This window comes from Ambystoma mexicanum, chromosome 1p (genome assembly GCF_040938575.1).
Source record: "Ambystoma mexicanum isolate Mex_15411 chromosome 1p, UKY_AmexF1_1, whole genome shotgun sequence".
Lineage (NCBI taxonomy): Eukaryota > Metazoa > Chordata > Amphibia > Caudata > Ambystomatidae > Ambystoma > Ambystoma mexicanum.
In genome coordinates, this window is record NC_090921.1 from 1122005416 (window position 1) to 1122033363 (window position 27948).

General features: G+C 45.4%; 1 protein-coding gene across 2 annotated transcripts in view; it reads right to left on the bottom strand.

Moving 5' to 3' along the window:
* The window catches only part of BRD7 (bromodomain containing 7), a 718458-nt gene that overhangs the window by 77398 nt on the left and 613112 nt on the right, over nucleotides 1-27948 (bottom strand). The window contains exons 15-16 of one of the 2 annotated variants that reach the window (XM_069604774.1): nucleotides 26095-26238; nucleotides 11217-11755 (exon numbers count right to left, since the gene is read on the bottom strand). In XM_069604774.1, coding sequence (XP_069460875.1) covers nucleotides 11718-11755; nucleotides 26095-26238 — 182 coding nt within the window. In that variant the 3' untranslated portion in view covers nucleotides 11217-11717. Of the gene's footprint in view, nucleotides 1-11216; nucleotides 11756-26094; nucleotides 26239-27948 lie in introns of those variants that run through there. The other variant, XM_069604773.1, reaches the window with a different exon arrangement.

Genomic DNA, 27948 nt, shown 5'->3' on the forward strand with positions numbered 1-27948 from the left:
TTACCTTTCTACCCACGGAATCCAATTTCTTCCCCACATTTTCTGGGGGTACGGATGAAGAGGACGATGAACTCGACTACTTCTTCCTGGCGGCCACTGAGTCCGGCGACGGTTGAGAGCAAAGACACTTGGGCGCAGACTCCGGCACCCAGTACTTTTTCTCAAGCCGGACAATCTTCGCTGAAGCAGGATTCTTCAGCAGCACCAGCCCCTATTTCCAGACATCGTCCAGGAGCAGTACCGACAGGATAGTCTTCCTCTTTGCCTCCCGATGTTGGTACAGGAAGCCCTCCTTCTCCTCTGGGGTGAGCTGGAAGAGCTCCGACGGCCGGGCAATCATGGAATAAAAAGATCCTACCTCGTCCGGTGGAGAGGCTCTCGGCACCAGTGATGCAGGGTTTCCCAGTCCTATGTCATCGTCTGTATCCGTCGTCACCGTGTCTGTTCCCAGAGGCAGTGACAGTTGAAATGAAGGTATAGAGCAAGGTTGTCCAACATACGGCCCGCGGGCCACAATGCGGCCCTCCAAGCCATTTGATGTGGCCCGCGGGGCTCAAGAGAGTCTGTGGACCCTATACATTTATTTATTTCTGCAATGTTGGTCGAGTACGGTACTCGACCAACATTGCAGAAATAAATAAATAAACCGCCCCGTGGCAGAGGAGCGGGACATGGGGAGGACTGTTACTGCCTCTAGTGACCCCTGCAAGGGGGCACCAGAGGCAGTTACAGGCGTCAGCCATGGCCCGATTTATTTATTTATTTGGGCAATGTTTGTCGGGTCCGTGGACCCGATTAATTTATTTATTTCTGCAATGTTGGTCGGGTATGGTACCCGACCAACATTGCAGAAATGAATTAATCGGGTTGTGGCAGAGGAGCGGGACGAAGGGAGGACTGTTACTGCCTCTGGTGACTCCCGCAAGGGGGCACCAGAGGCAGTTACAGGCCTCAGCCACCGCCTGTTTTATTTATTTATTTTGGTAATGTTTGTCAGGCCCGTGTCTTATGCCTGACTCTGTGTCGGCTGCGAGGAGCCATCGTGAACCACACACTATGCCCGGTTTGCCACTCCGCGTTACATGGGTAGAGGAAGGAGATGGCCTGTTGTGGTTTGGCCAACTGAAAGTCTGACTGCAGGTAAAGACCCCAAGAGGGAACATTACGAACATGGTCTGCTGCAAACTTACCCATGCCCTTTCCTGGCCACGTGGAGACTGGACATGGGGACGCTGGCCCTAAATGCTGTCGGGTAAGCAGAGGCTGGCCGTACCTCTTACAGGGCATGTGGCCGTAGGCCAGTCGTGTGGACTCTTGCGTTACCGGGTGCTGCCCACATCTTCTAGAGTTGGGAAATGTGGAGGATCCACAGTTGCCTCTGCCAGGTTTTACCTTCAGACCTTTTTGCCCTTTCACCAGCACTACAGGCCCAGTGTGCCACGAAGGGCAGGCTTCAGCAATTCTGTTCAGCCCAGGTCCCTGTGGGGAGACCGAACCGATTAATTTATTTCTGCAATTTTGGTCAGATACAGGTACCCAACCAACATTGCAGAAATAAATGCATTAACCGGGTCGTGGCAGCAGTGGCGTCACCATTAACACAGAAGTAATTAATGTGTATTACAGAGGTAAGCTGGCATATGTATTGGGCACACTGCACATGCTCAGGCAGCATCAATCATGCTTTGTACAGGACAATGCTGGCCTAAATTGGGAACAGCCAGCATAGACATGTTACAGAGGCATATTTTGGGCACAACCAGCATGCCAATGTGTTACATCAGTGACAGTGCTGTCTTACACTGTGGACACAGTTATCATTAAAATGTGTTGTGTTCTAAAATGTTCTCGTCTGCTGTTGGTGACATGGAATGTACATGTTCCCCTTTATAACTGATTGTAAACTTATGGCTTTTTGGTCACTTTTCCTGCTCTAAAATGCACCATTCCAGCCCCATATTTGGAAAATAAATCTTAGGGGGGGGGGTGGGTGGGACCCCCCAAACCATCCCTAGATCCTTATAGCTCCCTCGCTACGCTCGGTTGCCCCCACTTTTTCAGCAAAATATCAACACATACACACTGGTAGAAATCACAAGAAACTAACCTTTGATCACTGCCCCGGACACCAAAAGCTATCTTTGGAACTGCATGGCTATCACTGCCTGTGATGCTCTTGTGTCAAAGGTCACACACCATCGCTTTTTAATATACAGCTTTGGGTGAGGTTGTTGCCTTTTGGCTCGCCGGCTGACAAAAAGTTAATGCTTCGGCCCCTCATTCAGAAAGGTTGGACAAGCCTGGTATAGAGTGTCTCCGCCTCTTCTTTGCCGGTGGCTGCCCCAGTTGCTGGTGGGGTCGTTGGCAACCTCCTCTGAATCTCTGACACCAGCGTGTGGAGAGTCGAGAGGATGTCCTATGATAAATAGGGCACCTGGGGAACAGGGTCACTGGGCCCAGCGCCCATGTCGTCCCCATCGATGGTATCAACGTCACCACCGCCACCTCCGGCGGGCATCTCCTCGACGTTCCCATCATCATCACCACCGTGGATGGTGTGGACGGAACGTATCTCCTCTTCGTCCGATGAAGAAATCTCCGTGCCCTGGAGTTCTTCTGCCCCCCCCTTTCTTCGGGTCCGGAGGGGTCAGTCTCGGACTGAGGTCCGGCATCCTCGTCTCGGGGGTCTTTACTATCGGCTTGAACAAAAACACTCTGGCTGCTGCTGGGGCACCCTGGATGGGGTCAGCCCCTTTTGCCTTTGAAAGGGAAGCCACCACCGTCTCGATCGAGGATGATGATGATGATGATGATTTGGCCTGGACCACCTGGCCTTCACAGGCAGGTCGGCCATCTTGGCCTTCTCCTTCACGGTCAGCTCAGACACCTTGTCCTGCTTGGTCTTCTCCTTCACGGGCGGTTCGGACACCTTAACCTTTCCCCGCAGCTTCCCTGGGGTAGCTGACTTCCTCTTGGACGAAGAGCTGGAGTGGTGGCTGGAGATCGAAGCAGATAGAGACCATGAATGCGCCCTGACCGTAGCGAGACCCGCTGGAGCGGCGCCCCCGACGGAAGCGGACTGGCGGTGCTTGGCCTTGTGTTGGGCCCCCACGGATGGAGCACTCTCAAAAGACTTAGAAGCCCGCTCAGGTTGGCTGGATCCGGAAGAGGCATGCCCCTGCGAATCACCAGTGGTAGTGGCCCTGGCCTGGAGCCACGCCACCAACCGAACGTGTCGTTCCTTAATCGTGCGCTTGGTGAAGCCACGGTAGATCTCATAATCTACTTTATGTGCCGGGTGTAGACAATACAGGCACTGGGAATGCTTGTCATCCGAATAAACATTCCGCAAACCGCAGCTGGTACACAGCAAGAGGGAAGCTGCGTCCTTCTCCACCGACATGATCCGGTGCGGTGTAGGCCTGAAGAACTTATGGAAGCTTCCAAGAAGAACACTCAACAATTTCTGCCCTTGAGGGGCGATGAAAGATGCTGAAAAACGGGTCCACGTTAAAAGGAAGAACAAGCGATTGAGCACACGGGATAGAATTTTCCTATCACAAAAGTGAAAAAACACAGAAGCTCGAAGAGCAAAACGCAAGGACACGCAACACTTGAACGTGCTGTAAAAATCTGGAGATGGCTGCCATAGGCGGGGCTTGGGTAGAGGCCAGTCATTGGCTGGGAGCAGTATGACCCAGAACTCAGTGATTGATTTATAGGAGAAAGGCAGTTTAGAAACAAAACTGAAATGTTTTTTTCTTTTACAGAGGATTCCCAGCCTGACGACAGAGAATATTCATGAGCATGTGAATCCATGCCAGACCCCATGCTGGAGAAACAATGTTTTGAAATTAGAAAACCAGTTGTCAGGAACCATACGCAAATCTAGTTTTCTAGGCTACCTAGCTGCAGAACGATATGTAAACAAAATCTATCTGGTTAACAATAGAGTTATCTCAAATTCAAGAATTGTGGGGATGACAAACTCTGGATCAGTTGGGCGCTGGTAGGGTATGGTGGCCCAATGGTCGCTTGTTGAGTGATTAGATCAATTATATGGTCCAGTCAGGTCATAGTCATTAGTTAGTTTATTTTTGGTTAGTTGGCACCAAAGAAAACATTGTAGAAATGAATGACAAGTTTTTGACATGGTAACTCGCTACACAGCCGACGCGCGTTTCAACCAATGTCTTTTTCAAGGCCAATTGAGTTGAGGGGTGGACTTCAATTGCACACGGATTCCCGAGAACGCTCGCATGCAACGAATTCGCCGGACCCGGCCAACGATCGGCTATCTGGTGCCCTTATCTGGGAGGACCAGCTTACAGCAATTGAAGTCCACCCCTCAACTCAATTGACCTTGAAAAAGACATTGGTTGAAACGCGCGTCGGCTGTGTAGCGAGTTACCATGTCAAAAACTTGTCATTCATTTCTACAATGATGTTTTCTTTGGTGCCAACTAACCAAAAATAAAAAACTAATGACTATGACCTAACTGGACCATATAATTGATCTAATCGCTCAACAAGCGACCATTGGGCCACCATACCCTACCAGCGCCCAACTGATTCAGAGTTTGTCATCCCCACAATTCTTACATTTTTGGGAATCCCGGAGTTGGTTCCTTAACAAACCAGGATCCAGGCTGCTGGCCCAATACGGCAACAAGAAAAGAGGAGGTGCGCAGGAGAGAGGGAGTCCCGCCACGATCAACTCCACTTCTGCTAAAATTATCTCAAATTCAAACTGAATGTGTTTGCAACAGCTGATTTTAGTGACAATTGGTCACCAACAGGCGATCTGCAGTGCTTCTTTTGCCAGAGAATTGAAGAAACAACTGCACATTTTTTCCTGGAATGACCAAAATATTCCACCCTGGGATGTAGGTGGCTCTTTCCTATTACAAACAAATATGAGGCAAACTGACTTCACAATGTCCTTACTATATGTAACCTGGCCACTCATGATGAAGCCATGTTCGCAATATCAACTTTTTTTGCCAAAGCTTGGTGAAGAAGATCAAGCTTTATCCGTCTATCAACTGGTTTGGATTTGAACTTTTAGCATGTTTTAAATATCTCCTTTTTATCCGTCATCATTTTTTAACAAAGGCTTTTTATGATATATTGTGATGACATTTATTGTATACCTTTTATTGTATACATTATTGAGCATGTCCCGGAATAAAGTTGATGATTAGGAATAGTCCATAAAACGGTCAGAACTGAGAGACTACGTCTCGCTTTATGAATGCTTGAATTTTTACAATTGCACACTTCACTTTACAGCTAAGTGCAGTTAGGATACTGTCTATCCCTATATATTTTTATATAACAGCTTTTTGGTTACTTTGACAATGCATCTAAGACAAGCTGGTGGTAGCAGTGTGATTTTTACAGTTTTAATATTATTTTGTTTGTGCACTTTTGCATTTACCGTGAATGGCTACTAAAGGTGGCTAGTACCCTACGATGGCCATGCCACAAGAATTTTCACTTGATCTTAGGCCCCATTGTTCTTTGGCCTTCCTAGCTTCTCAGGTCAGGAAATACCCTTTATGGAAATCCCTTTCCCACGGAAATCTGTGGCTTTTGCAGGCTTAGGTTTTTTTTTTGTGTGCGAGCTAGAGGAGGGAGGCGGCCTGGAATGTTTAGTCTCAATGCCCAATCTTTGGCTTCTGAAAGTCTGTTGCTAGGTAGACGTGGTGACCAGTGGTTTCCCAGGATTGGGCAACCCCTGGCTGTTTGCGTGGTGCAGATCCTTACCATTGGTGGCTTGGGCTTGCTCCCAGCCTGAATCCGGGATAAAGGAGACTACTGCAACTGTTCTTCAGAGCACCGCTGGAGCCAAGACTTCTACAAAGACTAGCAGACAACCAGAGGATGCCTCCTGCAGCGGACCAGCATTGACTACAGTGTTTGGCCCGGTGAAGCCCCTCTCCTCTGTCTGATCTCAAGAAGTCCCTTGTTTGTGCTTTGACTGTTGGACTAGTGGGAACAGCAGTCTCAACTTCTGATTGAGGATTTGTGCCTCCGGTAGTGTCCCTGGACCAACTGGTGGGCTGACCAGCTCTCTCCTGGGCTACCTCGCTGCAGCAGTCATCGTTCAGAGTAGGGCCTTGGAACTTTGCAGATCTTCAGCTTATGCAGCAAGTCGCCTACTCCTGCATTTGCAGCAATCTCCCTTCAAGGGAAGCTGTGCCTGGGCTGCTTCTGTATTCGGCTCTGTATGATCATCTGTTCCCGCCCGACTACAGTTACCTTCATTGGAACACTCCTTCAATCCCGTGAGGTGTCCTGAGGGGGTCTGCACCCAAGTCCTTGTCTTTCTTCGTTTTGGGTCTTCAACAAGCCGACTAGATCAGTTTGCTGTGCAACGCGACAGACTCCTGACCCGGAAAGTGACCTCTGTACCGGCCACCTCTGGTTGTTTGTCACCCGAACAAAGCACAGAAGATTGTGTCCTCAAAGGATTCTGGAAGAGTAGCAGGGGTATCTGGAAGAAACAAATTAAGGGGCAAGTTAACAACTACTTCTGCCCCGGCCACCTGTTCACCATCGGGTCACATTGGGTGTAAAGTCCTGACCCTAACTCACTTTGACCTAGCCTTTGGTGGTTGAACCTGGGTTAAGGATCCTTCCCTAGGCCTAGCCTGGTGTGTCGGATTGAGTTGAGTACTCACCTGAATCTTTCAAAACACTTATCTAACTTTGGAAACTTTCTAAAATCACCACCACAGCCCAGTGTACCTTTCTAAAAACATTTACCTGAAGAAGCTATAAAAGGCCCCATACGATTTTAGGGTTGGACTTATTAAGATTGAGGGAAGCTGTTATTGTGTTGGCTCCGAACAGTTCTGCCGATTTTTCCTTGCATCCGACTACTCACTTGTATTGCACTGGTATTTAAATCATGTGCAATTATATTCTCCTATTGGTGAATGTGTATATTTGTTATGTATGGTTTTATGTCGCAATACCGACCTGTGATTCTTATAGGATTATAGTGCAACTAAAGGCCGGATACACTTCTGTATTTTTACATACATTTCTGTATTTTATATACTTTCTGTCTAACTTGAATTACTGGTGTTGCTCTGTGTGGACACATGGTAGCTCTAGATCACTCGCTCAATTTTTTTGAGACTAATCCTTGACTGCTCAGCTACCATATCTTGCATGGGTTTTGTTGAACCTCTTAGTGTCTTCCCTGTTAACCATAAATAGGGTGGCCTCCCAAAATTCTCCCACCATGGCTAATTTTGGAAATCCATCTAAATCACAAATAAATGGCCCCTGCACAAGTTATACAGGACCATCCTTGTAGCCTATGTGCAACTTGTCCATACACTAAGATCAAGTGAGGTTGACACTGGCTTGCACAAACAGTTCCATCAGACGCAATTCACCAATTATAATACTGCACATTATTCATGCATTTTGTGCCCTTGCAAAAATATGTACATGGGGCAAACTAAACATGAGGATTCATAAACAGAGGAGGCATATGGAATTAGGTCGGGCAAGCTCCATTGGTTCCATTTCAATGGACTGCACTACAGAAAGTTATTCATAATAATCCAGAAGACATAGCCATAATTATATTTAGAAATGAGCAGCAACTAATTTTCAGTACTGGTACTCTTATTACAGGCCTTAACGAAATATGTGGTAGATAAAAATGCTTCACACAACATTAATGAAGTTTAGATGCAAGGTATATTTTGTAAAAGGGTCTCCACGGTTGTGACACTGAAAATAAAGGACATAAGAATGGGATGATGTAAAACCTGTAGACCTTGATAAACAAAATGGCAGCATTGGTTTTCGTGCCATTGCATTACGGTCATGAGGAACATGGTGCATGAAGACCTCTACATTGGTGAGTTGAATTATCTATCTGCATTTCAGAATAGTTGACCCTTCATGGGTCTCGTATGAGGTGGGTGAAAATGTTGTAATAAGTGAACAAGCACGCTAGTTAATCTTATAAAAATAGTGACCATAGGAATGTGATCTAAATAGGAGTATTTCTATATGGTTGTATAAAGTAATAATGGTACCAAGAACCAAGTCAGTGTCCAGGGGATGAAGGATTAATAATGTGAAAATATTGTTGAGTGGTAGGGAAGGAAGAGTTAACCAATGACCGTGTTCACAGCAATTGCTAATTTACATTAACTTTGTCATTGAAGGAACATTAAAATGTGCACGAGGTATTCCAGATTGAGGTACTTGTTAAATTGTTTGATGCTGGAGAAAGTCCATACCAAAGGCTTCTGTAGCAATGTGAAGGGGGTACGTGTTCATTAAACATAGTGGGTATGTTTGACAAGAATATCTCAATCCGGAAAATACTAATGATCGTGCTACTTTTGGACCACAGATTATTAACCTGATGAATCCCAAGTTGCATAAAATGAGCAGAGAAACATTTTCAAATTGGTCCTTGAAGAAGCAGGATCTTGGAATCTGAGAGCATGAAGCTGCTGAATCATTTTGAAGCTGAGAAAAAAGTGGGCTTGAAGCAAGCAGAAGCCCTTGACACCTAAATCTTGAACTTGGAAACATGTGTGATGTGGAGATAAGAGCATATAAACTAGTGTATTGAGAAATTCATGTCCAAGAAGTAATATAGGCACAGATTTATTTTGTTTTGTTAAGGTGGGGATGCTTATTCAAAGCAGTGAATCCAGGTTGTTTACTCTGGTCACAAATATCATGTTGTGTTAGGTTTTATCAAAGAATATAGTTTATATTGGATAGGTTTTTATTGTGCATTTGAAGGAATAAAGGTTTTTTGTTATGTAGTCACTCAAACAAAGAGTTCCTGATTCAAAGATGCAGAAAGTAGTTCTAGCATTTAATTGCAGGGGTCCATCTATGTAGAGACTTGTATAGCAAAAAGTCCTGGTTTGCTCCATTGGGTGCAAGCAACCAACCAACAGGATGCGTGAAGCACAGAAGATGCACAAAATCAGAAAGTGGGCCCAGGCACTGAAGACAGAAAGAGGTTTACCATTTGCAAGATGTTTGCCATTCTATGCTTGGGAGAAAAGGCTCTGCCCATGCAAGAGTCCGCCGCTTCTCTGAAGAACTGGAGTGATTGGGCCAACAAAACCTGGTGGTACTGTAGGTTCAGGGAGAAGAGCCAATCTTCCAGATATGTTGGGGTAGACATTAAATCGTCTCTCCTCAGAGACAAGCACCACTTGAGCCAGCAATGTGGTGAAACCCTATGCCAAGTAAAGCTGGGCTTGAACTAGTAATGGCATTGCCCTATCACAAATCTCAGGTACTTCTTGTATTTCTGATGGAACGGCACATGGAAGTAGCGTCCGATAGGTCCAGTCCCTCCAGCCTGTACTCTAGCTCAAAGACTTAGAGGAGGTGGGTAAAGGTGACCATCTTGAAATTGTCCTTCTCAGATAAAAATTTAAAAGCCGCAGTTCCACAATGGCATATAGGCTGCTGTCCACCTTTGGCACCAGAAAGTACAGAGTATCACCTCTTCCTCTTCTCTGAGGCAGGCATCAGCTGAATGGCACTCTTTGCTAATTGTTGACCAGATTACATTTTTCAAGAGGAGAGAGTGCAGAAAGGAAACCAGGCAAAAAGGAGCAAGGTCGGGAGGTTGATGGACGAAAGAAAGCGTGACAGTAATCCTGAACCTGCAAGCATGAGAAGCGGTCAGTTGCCAATCCTCAATGAACAGGGGTAATCTCACTTCAACCAGAGAAACATGGACACCATTAAAATTAAAGAGGTTTTGGACCAGAGGCTGCTGAGGAGGCAACAAAGGCAGCAATTTCACATCTTTGGTAGCTTATAGCCCTACACGGGTAAGGCAAACTCTGCTCTCTATGCTTACCAGAGAGTACTTGACCCACACCACATTGGACGAAAGAGGGGAAGGGTCTAAAGAACGGCCCCTGTATGCAGATTCAGCAGGTTGCTGGACAAGTGAAACTAAGACCTTCAACCATTCCAAGGAGACATCTGGGCTGGACATCAGGGGTAAATCCTGAGTCCTCAGCCAGGAGTGATTGCATACGACAGTCACAGTGCCTATAGCACAGGCAACACAGTATGCCCTGCCAAGAATGGATTGTAGCATCTGACATGCTGTCAGTGGGAAGTTTTGAAGCCACATGCATCAACGGTTTGTTTTCCTTGTCCGGAGGTAAAGAAGGAAAGGAAGCAGACTTTTATCCAACAGTGGAAGCTGGAACCACTGGGCTCTCAGGCATAGGCTGTATTGACAAAAACCCTGGACCAAAGAGTGCTGGCGTGCATTTCTTGGCAAGATAATTGTCCAAAGGAAGTGAGGTTGGGTTTTGCCATGCAGCCATAAGAGGCGCAGCCACAGCAAGACTGGAGGTAAGTAGTTACGTTTTTGGACAACCCTCTCCCAAACTATTGGTCACTTCAAATTGGACTACTGGTTTAGGGCTAACACATTGACCACAGTCTTTTACAAAGAAACACAAGGTTTGCTATAAGTCAGTGTTTGAGAAAAGTAGCTTTGAGGGGTCTATGTTCATTCATCCCCAGATTTTTTTGTTTGCTGAGTTTTATGCCAAAATGTTTTTGCTGAAAAAAACATTGAATTTCTTGCTTTCCTTTTTTTTTTTTTTTTTTTTTTTTTAATTCGAGGGCTACCCCTTAAACCCCTTTAATTATTCTCTATCCTCCCGTCACCCCTACCCTTTATATGCCTTTAACCCCCCACAGAAACTTTTTGGCAAAAAACCCTGCAAACTGAGTAATGAATGAACGTCGTACCGCTCTCTCTGAGGTGCTTAACTCGCTGGCATCCCTTCAACCGGAAGCCAGATCAGCGTCCCAGTTGTAAACCACCGGAAAATCCTGCACCTCACCAGAATCTAGGGTGCTCAAACCCATAAGGGATGTGACTGACCTATCTGGTAAGATCTCACTCTGTACAGCCGGAGTGTATTGCAGTGAGGTGCTGACAGCACCGCTGAGGCTGTACAAGGTGCTGAGGCAGCAAGCACAAAACAGAGTTGGCCTTATGATAGGAGCCCCAGGTTAGTATATAAACTAGAACATGGATAGAGTGCCGTTCATAGTCAGTAAAGAAAAATACATCATTCGATTTTGCCAATCCCGGCCGGATGCAAGCTACTTCCAAATCTTGAATATACCAACTGAATTAATGAACAAATCTATATAAATAAAAAATGGAAATGTTTGTTTGTTCAAAATCTTAAATCTCCGAGAGTTGCTCAGCAATTGCTTTGAAATTTTGACACAACGTTGCATCCGAATAGGCGCGTGTTTTTATATATCTACTACACATATATGTCACACCTGTGACCGGTAAAAAACATACTTTTTCTGAAAAACAGTGCCATCTGTTGGACATAAAAGCAACACACGCTATACTAAATATTTTACGATTCCATTTCAATGTTTCTGTGGTTCAAATACGTGCTGAGGAAGCAGCAGAGGGACGTGCAGCTAGGCTTCAGGATGCACGGTTGAGAGCACGGCGATTGCATTCTGCAGCTTCAGATCTGCTTCGTTCTCAACGGAATGAACGTGACAGGCTAAAGTGGTTGAAAGACGTCAACGAGAAACAGCAGATCAGCGTCACACACGACTCGGTGCTCAGCAAATCACGCGATTACAATCGCTTGCATTCCTGTTCAACCCAGCTGATGATTGTAGTTTGAGCCAGCATGTTCTCATCAGCACCATGACTGAAGTGGGTCCTTATTGCAAGCCTCTGAAATTTAATGGAGAAATTAAAGGAATGTGTTGCCCCGCCGGAGAACCGCCAGAGCCATTGAGAAATTTAACATATTAGAAACGTGCGCTTTCTCTTTTCTTTCTTTTCCATTTACCCAGACTGAGCCACAGCAACACGTGGCCGGGGAGAGCTATTATTCAATATTAATATATCTTGATATGACATGCATTACTTACCGTAAAAGCATTTCTGATGATTGTATCTGCTTAGATTCACATGCTGTGCATATGGTCCGACATCCAGTGGTAACCGCGGAGTATTGCATCTCGTCTTTCGGGGGACCGAAAGGGGACGTCGGCATAGGCGTGTCTGAAACACTATCCCTATCGTGACGTGTGTAGTACCCAAAATCCCTCACGGCGCCGAGGTCCCTCCGATTGTATTTTTTCTGCCATGAGGGAGCCCAAAGCAATAGTGAGTGAGTACATGAAGAGAGAAAGTAGTAAGAAGTCTGTGTTCCTTCCACCCCGAGCGGGGAGGCAGGGAGGGCGCATGTGAATCTAAGCAGATACAATCATCAGAAATGCTTTTACGGTAAGTAATGCATGTCTTCTAATGCTTGTTAATCTGCTTAGAATCACATGCTGTGCATAGACTAGCGAGCAGTACCCGGAGGTGGAGGTGGGTTGTGAGAAGGAACAGTAGAAAAAAAATGTCTTAGTACTGCTTGTCCCACCTGAGAATCAGACCTAGAATGAGTGTCTAGGCAATAGTGTTTTGTAAAGGTGTGTACAGAACTCCAGGTTGCCGCTTTGCAAATGGACTCTAGGGGAACATTTGCAATGAATGCTATGGATGCCCCAGTGCCTCGAGTAGAATGTGCTCTAGGCTTGAAGGGCAGTTCTCTCTTTACCAGAGTGTAACATAGTGTGATGCATTTGACAATCCACCTTGATATTGCTGATTTAGAGACAGGGTCCCCTTCTCTACCAGCTGCCACTGAAACAAAGAATTGTTTAGTTTTCCTCAGTGGTTTAGTTCTATCCATGCAGAACATGACTGCCCTGCGCACATCTAGTGTGTGAAGGCTTCTTTCGGCCATGTTAGTAGGTCTCTGGAAGAACGTGGGTAGTTCGATAGACTGGTTCACATGGAACGTCGAAATAAATTTCGGCGCAAATCTGGGATAAGTGCGCAGAACTACTTTATCTTTGTGGACTGTAACAAAGGGGTCCAAGACCGAGAGGGCCTGTAGTTCGCCAACTCTTCTGATAGAAGTGATAGCTACTAGAAAGGCTGTTTTGTAAGTCAGGTCTTTCAGACTAGCTTTATGCATAGGCTCAAAAGGGGGTCCAATGAGCCTAGTTAAAACCACATTTTGATCCCACCCAGGGGCTGGGTGAGTGATGGGGGGATAACTTCTTTTAACCCCTTCCACAAAGGCTTTAATCACAGGTATTTTCCACCACAACACCTTCTGCTGTGACGTGGTGTAGGCTGTCAACGCCGCTAGGTGAACCTTTAAGGAATTGAAGACTAACCCAGAGTCCAACAGATGGGTTAGATATAACACAATGTGTGAAGGCGAACAATCGGTGGGATCTACGCCTTTGGAACTGCACCAAATAACAAAACGTTTCCATTTGCTGGCATAGCAATAACGTGTGTTAGGCTTTCTTGCCTCCCTCAGTATGTCCATGCATCTTTGAGGGAGTTGCAGACGTCCAAACTCTATGACTTCAGGAGCCAGGCTGCTAAGTTCAGAGTTTGTGGGCATGGGTGCAGAGTCTCCCCCCTGTCCTGAGACAACATGTTGTACGGGCAGGGCAGCTTGACTGGTGGGGAGAGGGACATTTCCATCAGGTGCGCGAACCAGGGTTGGCGGGCCCACATGGGAGCCACCAGAATCATGGTGACTGGTTCCTGGTGCATCTTGTGCACTATCTTGTTCAGAAGGGGAGTCGGGGGGAAAAGCGTAAACAAATTTCCCAGACCAAGTTATCCAGAGACCGTTCCCCTTGTATCGGTTCTGGGGCTACCTGGAGGCGTAATCTGGGCATTGGGCGTTCTCCTGAGTAGCGAACAAGTCGATCTCTGGAAACCCCCATTCTGCAAAGACGTGGGATACAATGTCTTTGTGCAGACGCCATTCGTATTCTTCTGGCAGAGGAAAATCTCTGCTGAGTATGTCAGCCAGAAGATTGAGTTCCCCTGGAACATGTTGGGATATCAGGAACATCTTGTGTTTGAGAGCCCATATCCAGATGTTTTGGGACAGCTTGGATAGCCCTGGAGAGTGAGTGCCCCCCTGCTTGTTCAGATAATACATTGCTGTTGTGCTATCGGTTAGGACCAGCACTGTCTTACCTTGCAGTTGCTCCTGAAAGGCCTTCAATGCTTTGAACACTGCTGGTAGCTCCAGTAGGTTTATATGGTTGGATGCTACCTGAGGGGACCACACTCCGTGCGCTGTCTGTTGAAGCAGGTGAGGCCCCCCACCCTGTGAGAGATAGGTCTGTCGTGAGAGTGGCTTCCACTGCAGGGGTGGTGAAGGATTTCCCCTTCAAGAGGTTCTCCCTCGACCACCACTGCAGAGAGAGAATGAGGGCTGGCGAGACAACTAACAGATCTTCCCATTGTCCGCTGGCCTGACACCACTGGCTGTTGAGCCACTCCTGCATGGGACGCATGCGCAGCCGTGTGTGGGGGACCAAGTATATGCATGACGCCATCATCCCTAGCAAACGCATAGCTTTGCGTACCGTCACCTTCCGACTGGCTACATACTGAGGAACTTGAGAGAGCATGTTCTGAACCCTCTCGCTGGCAGGGAAGACTAGACCGTCTTTCGTGCGAATTAGAGCCCCCAGGAACTGTTTTACTTGGCTGGGGACTAAGCTGGATTTCTTTTCGTTGATAGAAAATCCCAGGCTGAACAGTAGGTCTACTGTCCTTTGGGTGTTCGAAAAACAAACGTCAAACGAGTCCCCCATGATGAGCCAGTCGTCGAGGTAAGGGTAAACTGGAACTGAAAGTCTGCGCAGGTGTGCTGCTGCCACTGCCAGGACCTTGGTAAACAGCCGTGGCGCCGAGGCTATGCCGAAGGGGAGTACCTTGAACTGGTAGTGTTTGTCCTGAATCACAAACCTTAGGAATTTTCGGTGCGCTGGCAGCATTGAAATATGAAAGTATGCATCTTTCATATCCAATGTTGTCATGAAGTCCCCTTTTTTAGCAATGTAGCAATGGGATCACCTCTTGAAGTGTTACCATGCGAAACTTCCTGGGCTTTATGAACTTGTTCGCTGGGCGAAGGTCTAGAACAGGACACATGGTGAGATCCTTTTTGGGTACAAGGAAGTATATAGAATAAATACCCTTATTTACCTGAAGAATTGGGACGGCTTCTATGGCGTCCTTTCCCAGCAGCGCCTCCACCTCTTGGACCAGGATCTGCAGATGTTCCGGTGAAAGTCGTCGATGTTTCGGCGGTCTGAACTGTGGGGGTCGGGCGAATTCCACGCAATAACCGTGGGTGACCGTCTTTAATACCCACTGGTCTGAAGTTATCCCCTCCCATGCCTTGAGGAAAGATGTTAATCGCCCCCCGACCGGGGAGACATGGGAGGGGACCTGAACTTGGTGGTCATTTCTGACCCGAGGTTGACGCACCTCTGGAATTGGAGCCTCTGCCTCTATTTTTTCCGCGCTTCTGACCCCTCTGGGAGTAGTAAGTGGGGCTTGCAGCCGGTTGACTTGCGTTGAAGTTGCCCGTGCCGAAATTATTTTGAGTGGCGCGGGCTTGTCCTCGAAAGGACTGCCGAGAATTGCTGCCCCTCTGTGAAGAGGGTTTTTGGGAAATTTGGTGCAGCGACTTAATAGTCTCATGCTCCTTCTTGGCTGTCTCCAACGCATCGTCTACCGCCTTCCCGAAGAGGTTGGCCTCTTCTATGGGTTTATTGATGATGGAGGCCTGAAACCCGATGTGCGCAGCCACGCGTGTCTCTTTAGGAGAGTACCCTGTGCGAGAGATCAGCCTGCTGTCTCTGCGGAGTCCAGGGTATTCTTTCCAACATTTTGATTGGCAAGTTTACCCTCTGAGACAATGGCGAGAAGCTTGACTCTGGATGGTTCCGGAACCTCCTGGAGGCCTTCCTGGAGTAGGTTCAATTGGGTGTCGACGTAGCTTGCCAGTAACGTAGTGTTTATTGGCAATCCGGAAGGTATAAGCAGCCGCCGACGTGACCCGTTTGCCTAAGGCATACAACCTTTTGGACTCCTTGTCCGGGGGTGACTCTCCCGTGGCAAGGGGAACCCCTGCTCTCTTGCGAGTGTTGGTCACCACCAGCGAGTCTGGGATTGCGTGCCCTTTGATGTAGAGCGGGTCAGTGGGGGAGGGCCGGAAGAGTTTTTCGACCCTTGGGTTCACAGCCCTCGTCTGAGCGGGTGTGAGTAAAGAAGGGGCCAGCCGTCTCTTTACAGAGCTCAAGAGAGGGATAGACTGGCTAGCCGGAGGCTTGTCATTAATAATGTTTTCCACGAAATCCTGTTCAGGCAATGCCTCAATCGTGGCAATTTTAAAGAATTCTGTTGCTTTTTTCAACGTGTTGTTGAAAGCCATTTGATCATCCACCGGGGGAGCCTGCCTAACCAGTGTGGATGGGGGAGAGTTGAGGCAAACGATATCAGAATTGTGACCGTCCTGCTGGGTGTCCTCCCAGTTGTCCGTTGCGCCTTGATCTTCCCCATAATTGTCCAGAAAAGAAGTCTCCTCTTCTTCTGTATAGATGTCTCTATACGTGTCCCTCTGGACATGTTCTTGATAATCAACATAGTGTTTAACATCTAGGTGTTGGGCAACTTGTGTACGAGGGTTAGGGTCTACCCGAGCTTTTTTCGGCAGAGGTTGATCAGAAGCACCGAAAACCTGCTGCAGCCGATCCATATACCCCTCAAATTGCTCCGTGGTCCACTTGGATGACCCAAATGGACCCAGCTGAGCAGGACCCGGGTCCTCCGCCCTAAGGCGTTCAGAGGATCTCTTCAGGGTGCTTGAGAGGGGTACCTGGCTCTCTTCGTAAGAGTCCTCAGGATCGTCTTCCAAAACCGTGGAAAACCTTTCGGCGGATTGGCCCATAACTGTGTGCGAAACCGGTACAAGGTCCACCGCCGTAGCAATCCTGTTGATGCTCTTACTGATAGTTACCGAATCTTCGGGGGACAACGCCTCCGATGATGGCTTCCCGGGTAGAGGCCTAGTTAGAGGCCTACTCATAGTTTTCAGGCCTGCACGGGCCTTGGAAACCTTGAAAGTCGTCGAAGTTTCTTGTTCAGAAACTTCAGCGTGTGTAGTTTGGGGAGTAGCGCCTTTCTTAAGTTTATTAAGCCCAGTCGTCATGCGCTGCTGCGGATGCGAGGAAGGCTTCGGATCAGATCGATCCGATGGCGCTTGAGCCTTATTCGACGTTGTCGAGGAGGGCGCTTGGGTTGTGTGTTTTGTGTGGTGCGATTGTACGCCCCTGTCACCGGGTGTGGTCCCTGTAGCAAGACCAGAGTCGAGCCTGGAAGGGTCGGGGACGGGCGTGGCGGCTCTAGAATCGTCCGCCTCAAGGTCTACAACGTCCGCGTTGGACGTTTGGTCATCCGATGTACCCCCGTCACTCTCGGCTGGTGTCGCGGCAGGGGAGGGAGGCTCCACGCGTGACATCCCGTATGCGGCCCACCGCTTCAACCAGCGCTCCTTAAGGGATTAGGTTTAGGAGTTTATACGCCGAACACCGCTTTAGTGCTCTAGGGGGAGACAAGCGTACACGAAGTGTGCTCGTCTTTCCAAGGATATCTGACCCTTCACAGAGGGCAGAATCTAAATGGAGTCCTTTCCATAGCAGAAGGGAAGGGTGACCAGACCAAAAAGGAAAGAAGTGGAAAAGAGGAAAGACATCTTATAGCAGCATGACAAACCCCGATCACACTCTCCCTACTGTGTAGGCCGGCCAGAAGGCCCGACCACGTGGAGGTCCGAACGCCGGATTTTAGGTGCCGGAATCCACAGCCGTAGGCGGTTCCCCCGTAGTCTTCGTCGAAGATGTTCTTGATAGACGAAGTGACTTAACGGGGATTAAACCGACAATTCGGTAAGATAAACAATGTCTCATGAAGAGCTCTGCTATAGGGCGACCAGTTATCTGGGCGGAAAAAAACAATCTGAGGGACCTCGGCGCCTGAGGGATTTTGGGTACTACACACGTCACGATAGGGATAGTGTTTCAGACACGCCTATGCCGACGTCCCCTTTCGGTTCCCCGAAAGTCAAGATGCAATACTCCGCGGTTACCACTGGATGTCGGACCATATGCACAGCATGTGATTCTAAACAGATTAACAAGCATCAGAAATGGCATTTATAACGCGCCTGTACACATGTGTTTCTAGGCGCAGATCTAAGTAAAACCACCCAATCAAGTATTTCAATCACTTCAATTGAATGGCCACTAAAGAACTGGATAACAAATTCCCATAAATCCGATATCTTTATACATCTACTCAAGATTACAGGAGCCCATAACAGAGGGATTGTTTTAACACTCTGTTTATGATTTTTGGTTTTAGAGCAATTTTAAGTTGGAATTTGCCCACTACTAATTATTACATGTACTAGGCATAAAAAAGTCTGGTGGGCGAAATGCATGGCCATGTTGTCACCATATTAACAAATGTTTTCTTAGGTTATATGTCAATGGACAATAGAGGAACTTATTGTGCCCTGTTCAAAATTTAAATATTAATGATGGACACTATGTTTAAATTGACATGCTATTTAATTTTTGAACAAACAATCTAATCCTTGATGTCCAAATATGGAATTACATACTGGTTTTGATGAAACCATAAAGATTAAGGGGTCTACCACTAGTAGTAGTCCAGTTCTTATTTCAGCGTTATTGCCATAAAAGATTCCGAATAAGACGAGGAATGGGAAACAAAAATCTGTTCTTACACACAGAATCCTACAAGAATACAAAATGGTGTTAACAATTCTCAGTGGATTAAAAAAGTGACATGAAAGTAACCGAGGCTTAGCAGCTACAAGAACCTTAAGAAGGCTGCAAACTGCAAGCAGTGACATATCAGTTAATTAGGTCATCTGCGGCAAATTAAATCAGCTCTCTGTCACTCTTTTTAATTTTAAAGTCAGATTAGCGGGTGAAAATAGAAGATTTTAAGTAAAAAGGATTAAATAAAGAATTAGCTCAGCATGCTTAAAACTCAATGAGGTATGTAAAGGGCAAATCGCAGTCAAATTGAATGTGCAATAATGCAAAAGTGCATGGTTTATGAAATGAAATTGGGTGGTTGGGTGAGCCCTGGCTGACTCAGCCTATCAAATACTCGGGTAAGTTGCAGGAGGTACAGATAGCAGCCCGATATGGTGTACAAAACGAATGTGCAGGATTAAGCGAAACAGAGTGGCATCAGTTTGGTTCTTCTTTTCTGCTTAAGAAAGAAGACAGACCAAAGGGAACTTTCACCGTCAAACAGAGTAGTAAGAAGGTGCGTGTAGATATGTAATGCCTTTTGCCACTTTCTCTTAAAATGCACATCAATTAACTCTTCCTTATATAAGCATAAGAAGGGCAGAAGATAACAAAATGTGCCAGACCCTACTGCTCTGCAGACACAACAGCATCTGACTTCCACCTTCTATCTGTGCGTTCATGCTGCCAGCGGCAAGACATGTAGCCTGGCTCTGGTCAGCAAGGCCCGATGGTGTATGTTTGTCACAAATGACAACTACCCTGGCAATTCTGACAGGTGTGCAAAGGGAGTATAATCCGACTTGGGATCTAGTAGCTAGTTCAACTTCCCTAATGTATGCAAGGTACTGTGCAATTTTAAGCTTCAGAATCGGTTTTAGCAGCATAACTAGCAGCTTCTGATCTAAGAAACATGCTCCCAAGCCTAGTTTGTAGAAGAGAGTTGCCGTAGTTAAGCCAGTGTTTGGTAAGAATTGACACAGTCACACTGTGTGAGACTACACAACACTTATCTGCTTGGTATTAGGTAACCCACCTTTTGGTATAGGTCTGTACTACACAAGCTGGTAGCGTGACTGAGCAGCCAGGCCTATCTCAAGAGGGGTATATGTGAGCTGTAAAGCTGTACAAATAAAAGTTTTGAGTTATAAATATTTATTTAATTAACACACATTTTTAAATCAGCATTCTTTAAAAAGGCAATTAATGTAACAAGGTAAATATACTTTTAAATTACTTTTCAGAATCAGAACAAGTTAGTGGATAATCTTTGGATATGCTTCTTACACAATTCCTACACCCTGAGGTGACTTCACTCACAAGGACAGTAATCACATTTATATATCACACTAGTTATACTTTGCAGATTCTGAGGTTGCAGAAAGGAAAGGTTTAAGAAAGGAAAAGGTTAAAAAGGTTCTCAGTAAATGTGAGGAAAACTAAATCTTCTAATTAAATCTAGACAAGCCTTTCCCAGCAGTATCAGTTCACAACAAGCTACCATCTATGAGGGACAAACAATATCAAAGTCAATTGACTAGAAGAGTCTTCAGGGAGCCAGGACAGCCAAAGTCAATTGGAGCACAGTCTATGGATCTGAGGCACTTCTTAAATCAAAGTCTTAAACAAAGTTAGACAGTTTGTAGAAAAATCACTTCTAGGGTCACAAGTTGTTAAGCCTGTGAAAGAAGAGTTGGAATCAACTTTAAAAAGGTAAGCCACTGCAATTTCCAACTGAGAAAAGCACAGCTAAAAGACAATGAGGTAAGTACCCCAAGCCTAAACAGAACCTCTGGTTTGAAGAAGAGTGGTCCAACTGGATTCTGTCTTGTTACAGCCGTGCAGACCCTGTGTTCCTGAGCCTCAGTCGTGGGGACAAGAGGGAGGACATCTGAAGGGCTCCTGCAGTGGTACTTGGGATTTTGTCAGCAGCTACAGATCTTTCCTGTTCAGCAGCACTTTGCGGTTTCAGCGCTTAGCAAACACCGTTGCAGGTCTTGAATACCAGTTGGGCTTCCTTCACTCCTTGGGTCCTGCACTCTGCTGAGGGACTCAGGATCTTGTCATCCTGCTTGTGGAGGGTCCTTACGAGACTCCTGGAGCATTCTAGCCGGATATGTTACTGGATCAGACGTTTCACTCCACTACGGATTACTCGACCCCTAGCATTCGATTCTTACAGCAACGAAGTACAGCCAATCGGGGAAAATGGTCCAGTGGAGTTCGTCTCAGGGTTAGTTGGTCCAACTAACCCAAGGTGAGAAGTCGTCCTTTCCGAAGCTCTGTCGAAATGAAAAAGGAGTTTCAGCACAGCAGTAGGGCTTCACCGGGCAATTCAAAGGTCCAGGAGGATGCAGCAAGCTTTGTTCACGGTTTCTTTGTCGGGTGTTTCTCCCAGTGGTCCACTCTGCCTCTAGTCCCAAAACCCTCGCCTTTTAAGCAGGTTTCTCCCATTCATGCACAGCCTAGGCTGTCAATCATCACACAGCAGGGTGGCTGTCCTGAAAGGATAGCTAGCCAGCCGATCAGGACTGGTTGCATTCAGTCATTCCTAGAGACAAAGGAGTTACGGGAACCTCCCTCACATCCTGCCCTTCAAGACACTCTGGAACCAGAGGCGGGCTTCAGGGCTGAAGCCTGCCAAATGCAAGACAAACAAAGGGCTCAAATTTGCCTCAACACACAGAGTAAAACCCAAGAAAGAACTCACAAACAGAAAATGGTGAAAAAAGTAGGCAGGGGGCATTTTGACAAAATGGTCACCCATGGGTGCTGTACTGCAGCTGAGGGTTCAGCCTGCGGTAGAAAAGCACAATGGTAGGAAAAATGCAACCACCGACACCAGACATTTAAAGTAGTGAGGGTAACATAAAAATGTTACACGCGAATGTAGGTTAAGGGACTACTAGGTAACCCCCCAGCATGCCACATAGGATGGACCTACTAAGAGAAAAGGTATGTAAAGTCAACTTCACTTTACTATTCTTGGGAACTGTAGTCCACCCAAGAAAAGGTATTTAAACCTTATGAGAAATCTAAAGGATTTCTCTGCAATATTGCACTGAAGGTGCTGTGTGTCACCATACAAAAAGTAGATGCATATGGAGTTTGTCACACTCTAAAAACAGTTCAAACACAAAATCCAAATCAGGTCAAAACACGCGAGAGAGTGAGAAAAAGGTCCCTAAGGTTGAATGGGATTAGCACTGAAATGAGAATTCTCCCTAACAGCCAGCAAACCTTATTCAAACTACTGAATTACAGTAGTTTGGCAACCAGAAGTTTTGGTTAGGTTCACCCCACTTGCCGACCAGAGACTATGCAAATATAAGATTGGTCTTGAACAAACCAGGCCAATCAAAAATGTCAAAGCAGTTTCCAAATGAGTTCTATAGACAGAAGTAGAATGCAGGATTGATGATAATCTGTGAAGAAAATGATTCACTGCTGTCAGTAGGCAGTCTGAGTTCACGTAGGCACATATTTCACTGCCGTACCTCCCAGCCGGAATGGCTTTGCAGCTACATATTTTCAGCATATCTTCTATAGAGTGGTGGCTAATGTTTTAGGCAAATCTGAAAATGCAACCCGGGTTCTGTCACATTTTTGCCACCAACTTAGTGAAACCTGAGGCCCAGGTTGTCGAAATTGCCAAAAACCCCCAAAGGGTAGCCATTTAAAGAGATTCAGGGGTTGAACCTTCTCTTGCCTGAGACACACATTACGCATTTCTTTTGATTTACAGTGAAGCTGCTGGCAGACATGTATTCAGTGCATTTGCCGACAAGCAGGTAAAGGGACTTAAGTGTGGTTGCCAGGAGCACTGCATCATCTGCGTAGTCCACCTTTCATTGGAGCTAATGTTGAGGGCAGGGACTGAGTGCAGAGTGAACCCTTGTATTTGGATGGGGTTAATGGCCCAGGTTTTCCACCAATCAGGGTTGTTAATCCTTCCTCTGAGCCCCATAATATTCCACACCAGAAGCTTCAGAATACCAGTGCCCCAGCGCACTTACCTGCCTATTGATGGAATTTTGTGGCATGGCTGCCCCTAAAGTTACCACCTCCCACAGCGATGATCTATATGCTCTGTCCTGTTAAAGAGAGAATAGTCTCCAGAGGAGTAATTCGTATTAGGAGTTAAAATGAGGGATACTTCCAGCCAGTCCACCTCCTCTAAAGATTCTAAACATGCATATCTGTTAGAGGAAAACGTGTAGTCTTCCCAGATGTTTGGGGCTTGGTCAGGCCGTCAACAACAGTGAGCAGCACAGACAGCACAGAGAAATTAGGGTGTGACCATGGTAAACAATTTTCTATAATCCAGGGGAGTTTGTAGAAAAGGCCCATTGGGAGGAATCCTATGTCAAAGCGTCCCTGTTTCTCGTGGCTGCCCTTTCAAATATTTCTTGGGCTAAGCGAGAGATTTTAAAAGTCAGGGTGACAGTGCCCTGGAATGTTTTTCCTGCTCGTACCCACCCAGTTTGACATTTTGGCCAAAAGGAGGTCTATTCCCCCTGTGCACAATGGTTCAGCAGATAATAATTGAATGTAGTCTCTATTGTTTAAAAATGTATTTTTCTTTAGTGACTATGCATGGCACTTTAGCAGTTTTCTAGTTTATATACTTACCTAGGGTGCCTATTATTAGGCCAAGTCTCTTTTGTACTTAATTCGACATGGCATCGGGATGAAGGCCATGACCTTATAACTAGAGCAGTTCCATATAGGTACATTTTAAATTCTGCCTGAATATTATTTTATAGGCCAGGCGCAAGGAAAACAACAGTCAACCCTTTCCTCTGCAGAGGTATCAAGGCCTGAAGTTGGAAATGAGCGATACATGAGTGGAGCAGTCTCTGGAGGAGGCAGAACCAAACCAGCAGTTTAGGGAAACCGGGATATGTCTGCTGTCTTCATCAAGCACGTTGAGGTCTGGCTATGCCACTGGCAGAGAGATCGGAGTTACTGGGGTCTTGAAAAAGATGTCAAGCATGTTGAGCCTGCATTCTTCCTGGTGTCCAAGAGAGGAAGACTTTGTGAGGAAAGGTATTTGAAGGTTATGAATCCTCTGCAGTCTCATTAATGTCCCTTGGATTGAAGTGAGGACCTGGTTTCCTTGTGGAGGAATAGGCAGAGTGATGTCTGGAGCCACGCAGAGTGGGAACTCTTCATGTTGCTGCTGTTTTTCTTCTCATCTTTCATATGAGTAACCCCCTTCTCTTGAATATCTACCTTTTCATAGGACAGCATACTCTTCCCACCCAAAGGTTCTTAGGCTGCATGGATTGGCAGAATCTACAATCCTCCAAGTTGTGAGGGTTTGAAGACTGAGGCCTTCAGGGTATAAGGCATAACAGCAAAATGGAGCTAAATGCTAGTGGCATTCCAAGCAGTCTCCTAAGGGCCTCATTACAGGTTTACTGCGTGGTAAAGCAGCTGATTTCTTAACAAAAGGTAATGCCGGCCCTAATCTACGGTGCGGAAAACGCCTTTGGGTGTTCACACGATCTGTGGAATACACTTGAAAATATCTTTTGGGTCAGAGTGTTACAATTACCTAAGGTAACCTCGACTGTCTGCATACGATACGAACTGGGCCTTATTTCAATCCAGGCTAGAGTATGTTGGAAAGTATTAACCTTTTTCAGGAGAATGATGCTAACGATACCAGTCCCTCAAGTAAAAATATTGAATAACCCCGATAAGTTCAAAGTGTACACTGTACTTCCAATGTGGAATGAACAATGTCTTCAACCCTTGAAAGAACATGACATTACCATAAAAACACTTATTGAAAATCTGGACTTGGCTAAAACGAAGCTATGGAGATCTGACTGGCGCCAGACATGCGACTTAAGGTCAAAATCTACACTGATGAATGAGGACCCTGGCGAAGCTAGAGCATATGGTCAGCTGCAAGCCTACTTTTCCCGCTTTCCAGACCAGAAAACGAGATTTTTGTACATGCAATTTAGGCTTAATGTGTTGACGACTAAAGAACGCGTAGGCATCTGGGCGCGATATGCGGAATTAGATCCTATATGTCGCTTTTCCAGAGCAAAAAAGGAAACTTTGAAGCACTTAACGCTGTTTTGCTCTACGTTCCGAAACAAAATAACACAAATCTTGGGTCCTGTGATTAATAAGCATCAATCACCGAGTGCCGACGATTGGGGGAAAGTAATGTTTGATGGGTCAGATAGAACAGCGTTGTTTGCACCAACTACTTTCGTGCGGGTCATAAAGGAATGTCTTGATGAGGAGCGTACAAATCTTGAAATTGGCCACTAATGAGAATGTTCTATGAACTCTAAATGACTGACAATCTGGTGTTAATGTAACAAAAGATGTCAAAATGTTAGATGTAACAAGATTGACATTTTTCTGCTGTTTTTAAAGGTTTGATTAAACAAATACATTTTTTTTTAATTTTTTTTAAAAAGCAGCTGATTTTCAGAGGCAAAGTGCCACATTCACCTCCAACTTGTTGCTTTAGATGGTAAATCTAAAGACCATTCAATTTTAAAAGTGACTGTCATACAAATCAACATCTTTAAAAGACGGTCAATCCATCAGGCTTGTTTTACCCTTTGGGTTTATCATTGGTGTAATGCAATTGCCATGCAAGGAATTCGCCTTTAGCTCTACCCATATTAACCATCAGAATGCAAGGCAAAGTTAAAAAAAAAAAAAAAATTGATCAATTACACAAATGAATAGTATGCTTTCCTGTGATGACCTATAAAAAGACAAACGTCTGCAGATGTTTGTCAAGGGATTTCGACAATTCACAAAAAGGATCATATGAGTTCCTCTGATGATAATGAATTACTGATAAGTGATCGCAGAAGGACACTAGAAACGGGTCAAATATATACTCTACTCTGTAACTCTTGCGTTTCATCGAAGTGGTCCAAGCCATAAATCTAATCAATTTGCAAGTTAACTTGACTTCAGGACGCTGTGTACACGCAGTAGGGCTTGGGGGTATATGTGTATTTACACTGGACTACAATCAAATATTAAAGAAATTATCAATTTTCAATAAAATGTATAAATAGTAAAAGTGGATTGCCATGTGCATTCTTGGACTAATCTTTTGGGTTGGATTCTTGTATGACTTCAAGGGTGTAAAAGATGCCCTGCAAAAAACATACTTAAGTTTGTGAAAGGTAGTAATGTTTCACAATGGACTGAACAAAACAGTACCAGTGACAAGTAAATTGTAAATCGGCGCATTAGCCTGAAACCAGTCAGCAAAATAATTATTTAAAGCTTTAAAATTTTAAGTGGCTCAATTTACCCATTTCAAAACAGCAGGGTGTCAAGCATACTTACCAGTTGTCAAATCTATAAAACTGTCTTCCGATGCAGAGAAAGGAATAGATATGCCCATAGCTTTCCGCAAACCCTGAACACTCACAATGTCACCTGGAGTGACTTGCTGAGAAAGTTCTTTCAGATTGCTGGTTACTCTATCAGCTAGAAAGATAAGAAATTAACAAAATGGTATTGATGGGGAGTAAAGATTGAAAAGTGTCAGAAACAAAAGAATGAAAATAAATAATATTGAATCAGCATACATTTTTGTGTTGAATGTTAAACAGTTGAGACCAATAACCACCATGAAAGAAAAACACTTCTTGCACCTCCAACCAGACAGGCATCTACAGTGGAGGATTCCTGTGGCAAATTATGGCATTTGGAGGTTTCTGCCTCTCAAGTCTTCAGGTGGTGGCAGTTAACATAATGTAGTGGGTAGCCCGACGAGTCACACACACAATGACGTCACCATGCATGCCCAAAAACGTCTCAGCTGGGGAACACAAAGCCTCTATTTAGCAGCCTATTGCATAGCACTTGCCTTTAAGCTACTGATACCCATTCATACATCCTCTAGATCAAGGTATGGGTCCTTTATGGTAGTATTCATACAACAAGGTAGAGGAGGTGCATTAGCGCATGAGGCATCTTACGACACCAACTTAGACAGTAATCTAGTGGCCTCAAGTATGGCTACCGCAAGTTAAAGGACAAGACCGACACTGATCAAGGTACATTCTGCCAGAACCATGGGACAGAGAAATGGATAAAGGGGAAGGTCTGAACAATTACCCACTCAGCATTCCTTGTGGTCGCCACCAGCTTGCAGGAAGGTCAAAATAGGTGCTCTCAAGATAGGAGGATTCAATGCCCTCTTCATAGACAGACTATGGCTGAAGCCAAGTTGTAGCATATTGTTTGACTCCGTATTCAGTTACTTAGCTTGTACATTCATTTTTGTGCATAATGAACTGTCGTGGGGTAGGTACCTGGAAAGGAGTGGTGTGCATCGAGTAAAGCCCTGGCAGAGGATTGTAAAAGAGTGCTTCAAGTAAAGCAGTTCTAAGCCAAGGTCATTAGGCAGTGGCTATTTAGGAACAAGGTAGTTAAATTACGGTTGTGTGGGCCAGTATTAAGGTACATTTAACAAAAACATCAGAGCAAAGAATTTCATCGATTTCCATCCTGATGAAACATCTAAAAAAGAACTCTTAGGTCAGTTTTGAACTCATCAGCATCCCCTTACGTTTCTTAGCACCCGTGGAATTACCCATAAATTCACACAGTTATGGTGAAGTCAGAAATGGTGGTGGCAGCTACACTGTGGTCATTCAGCCCTCTGAAGATGTAAAACTGCCATAAGTGATTGAAAAGTTTGGTGGAAGGGAGAAAACCCAGTTCTCCCAATGCAAATTTGCTCCTCGAAACTTTCATTCTTTACATGGAGATGATGGCAAGAAAAAAAAGCATAAGAGAGATACAATACTATGTGGCTATTGCCCTTGAATCCATTACAGTTCTAAAATAGATCATTGCAGAAGAAACTAGCCAAATATTAGATCACTCAAGGTTATTGGAACTATATATAGCTTTTTACATAGCCTGACTGACACCCAAAACCAAACAAGTACACGCTTTTCTTTTTTTCTCTTTGAATTTTTTTTATATAGTAGAGAATGAAAGCACAAGCAGCACCAAAGCTTTGCAATAAATGGACATAAGGAACAGAATTGGCGTAAGAGTAATTTCACAGCTGTCAGAAATTACTCAGAGAAAATAGTGCTGAAGGTATGGATTTCAGTGAACTTCAAAATATGAATTTAAAATCACGAGAGCCTGGTAATATTTACACAAATTAAAAGTGAACCG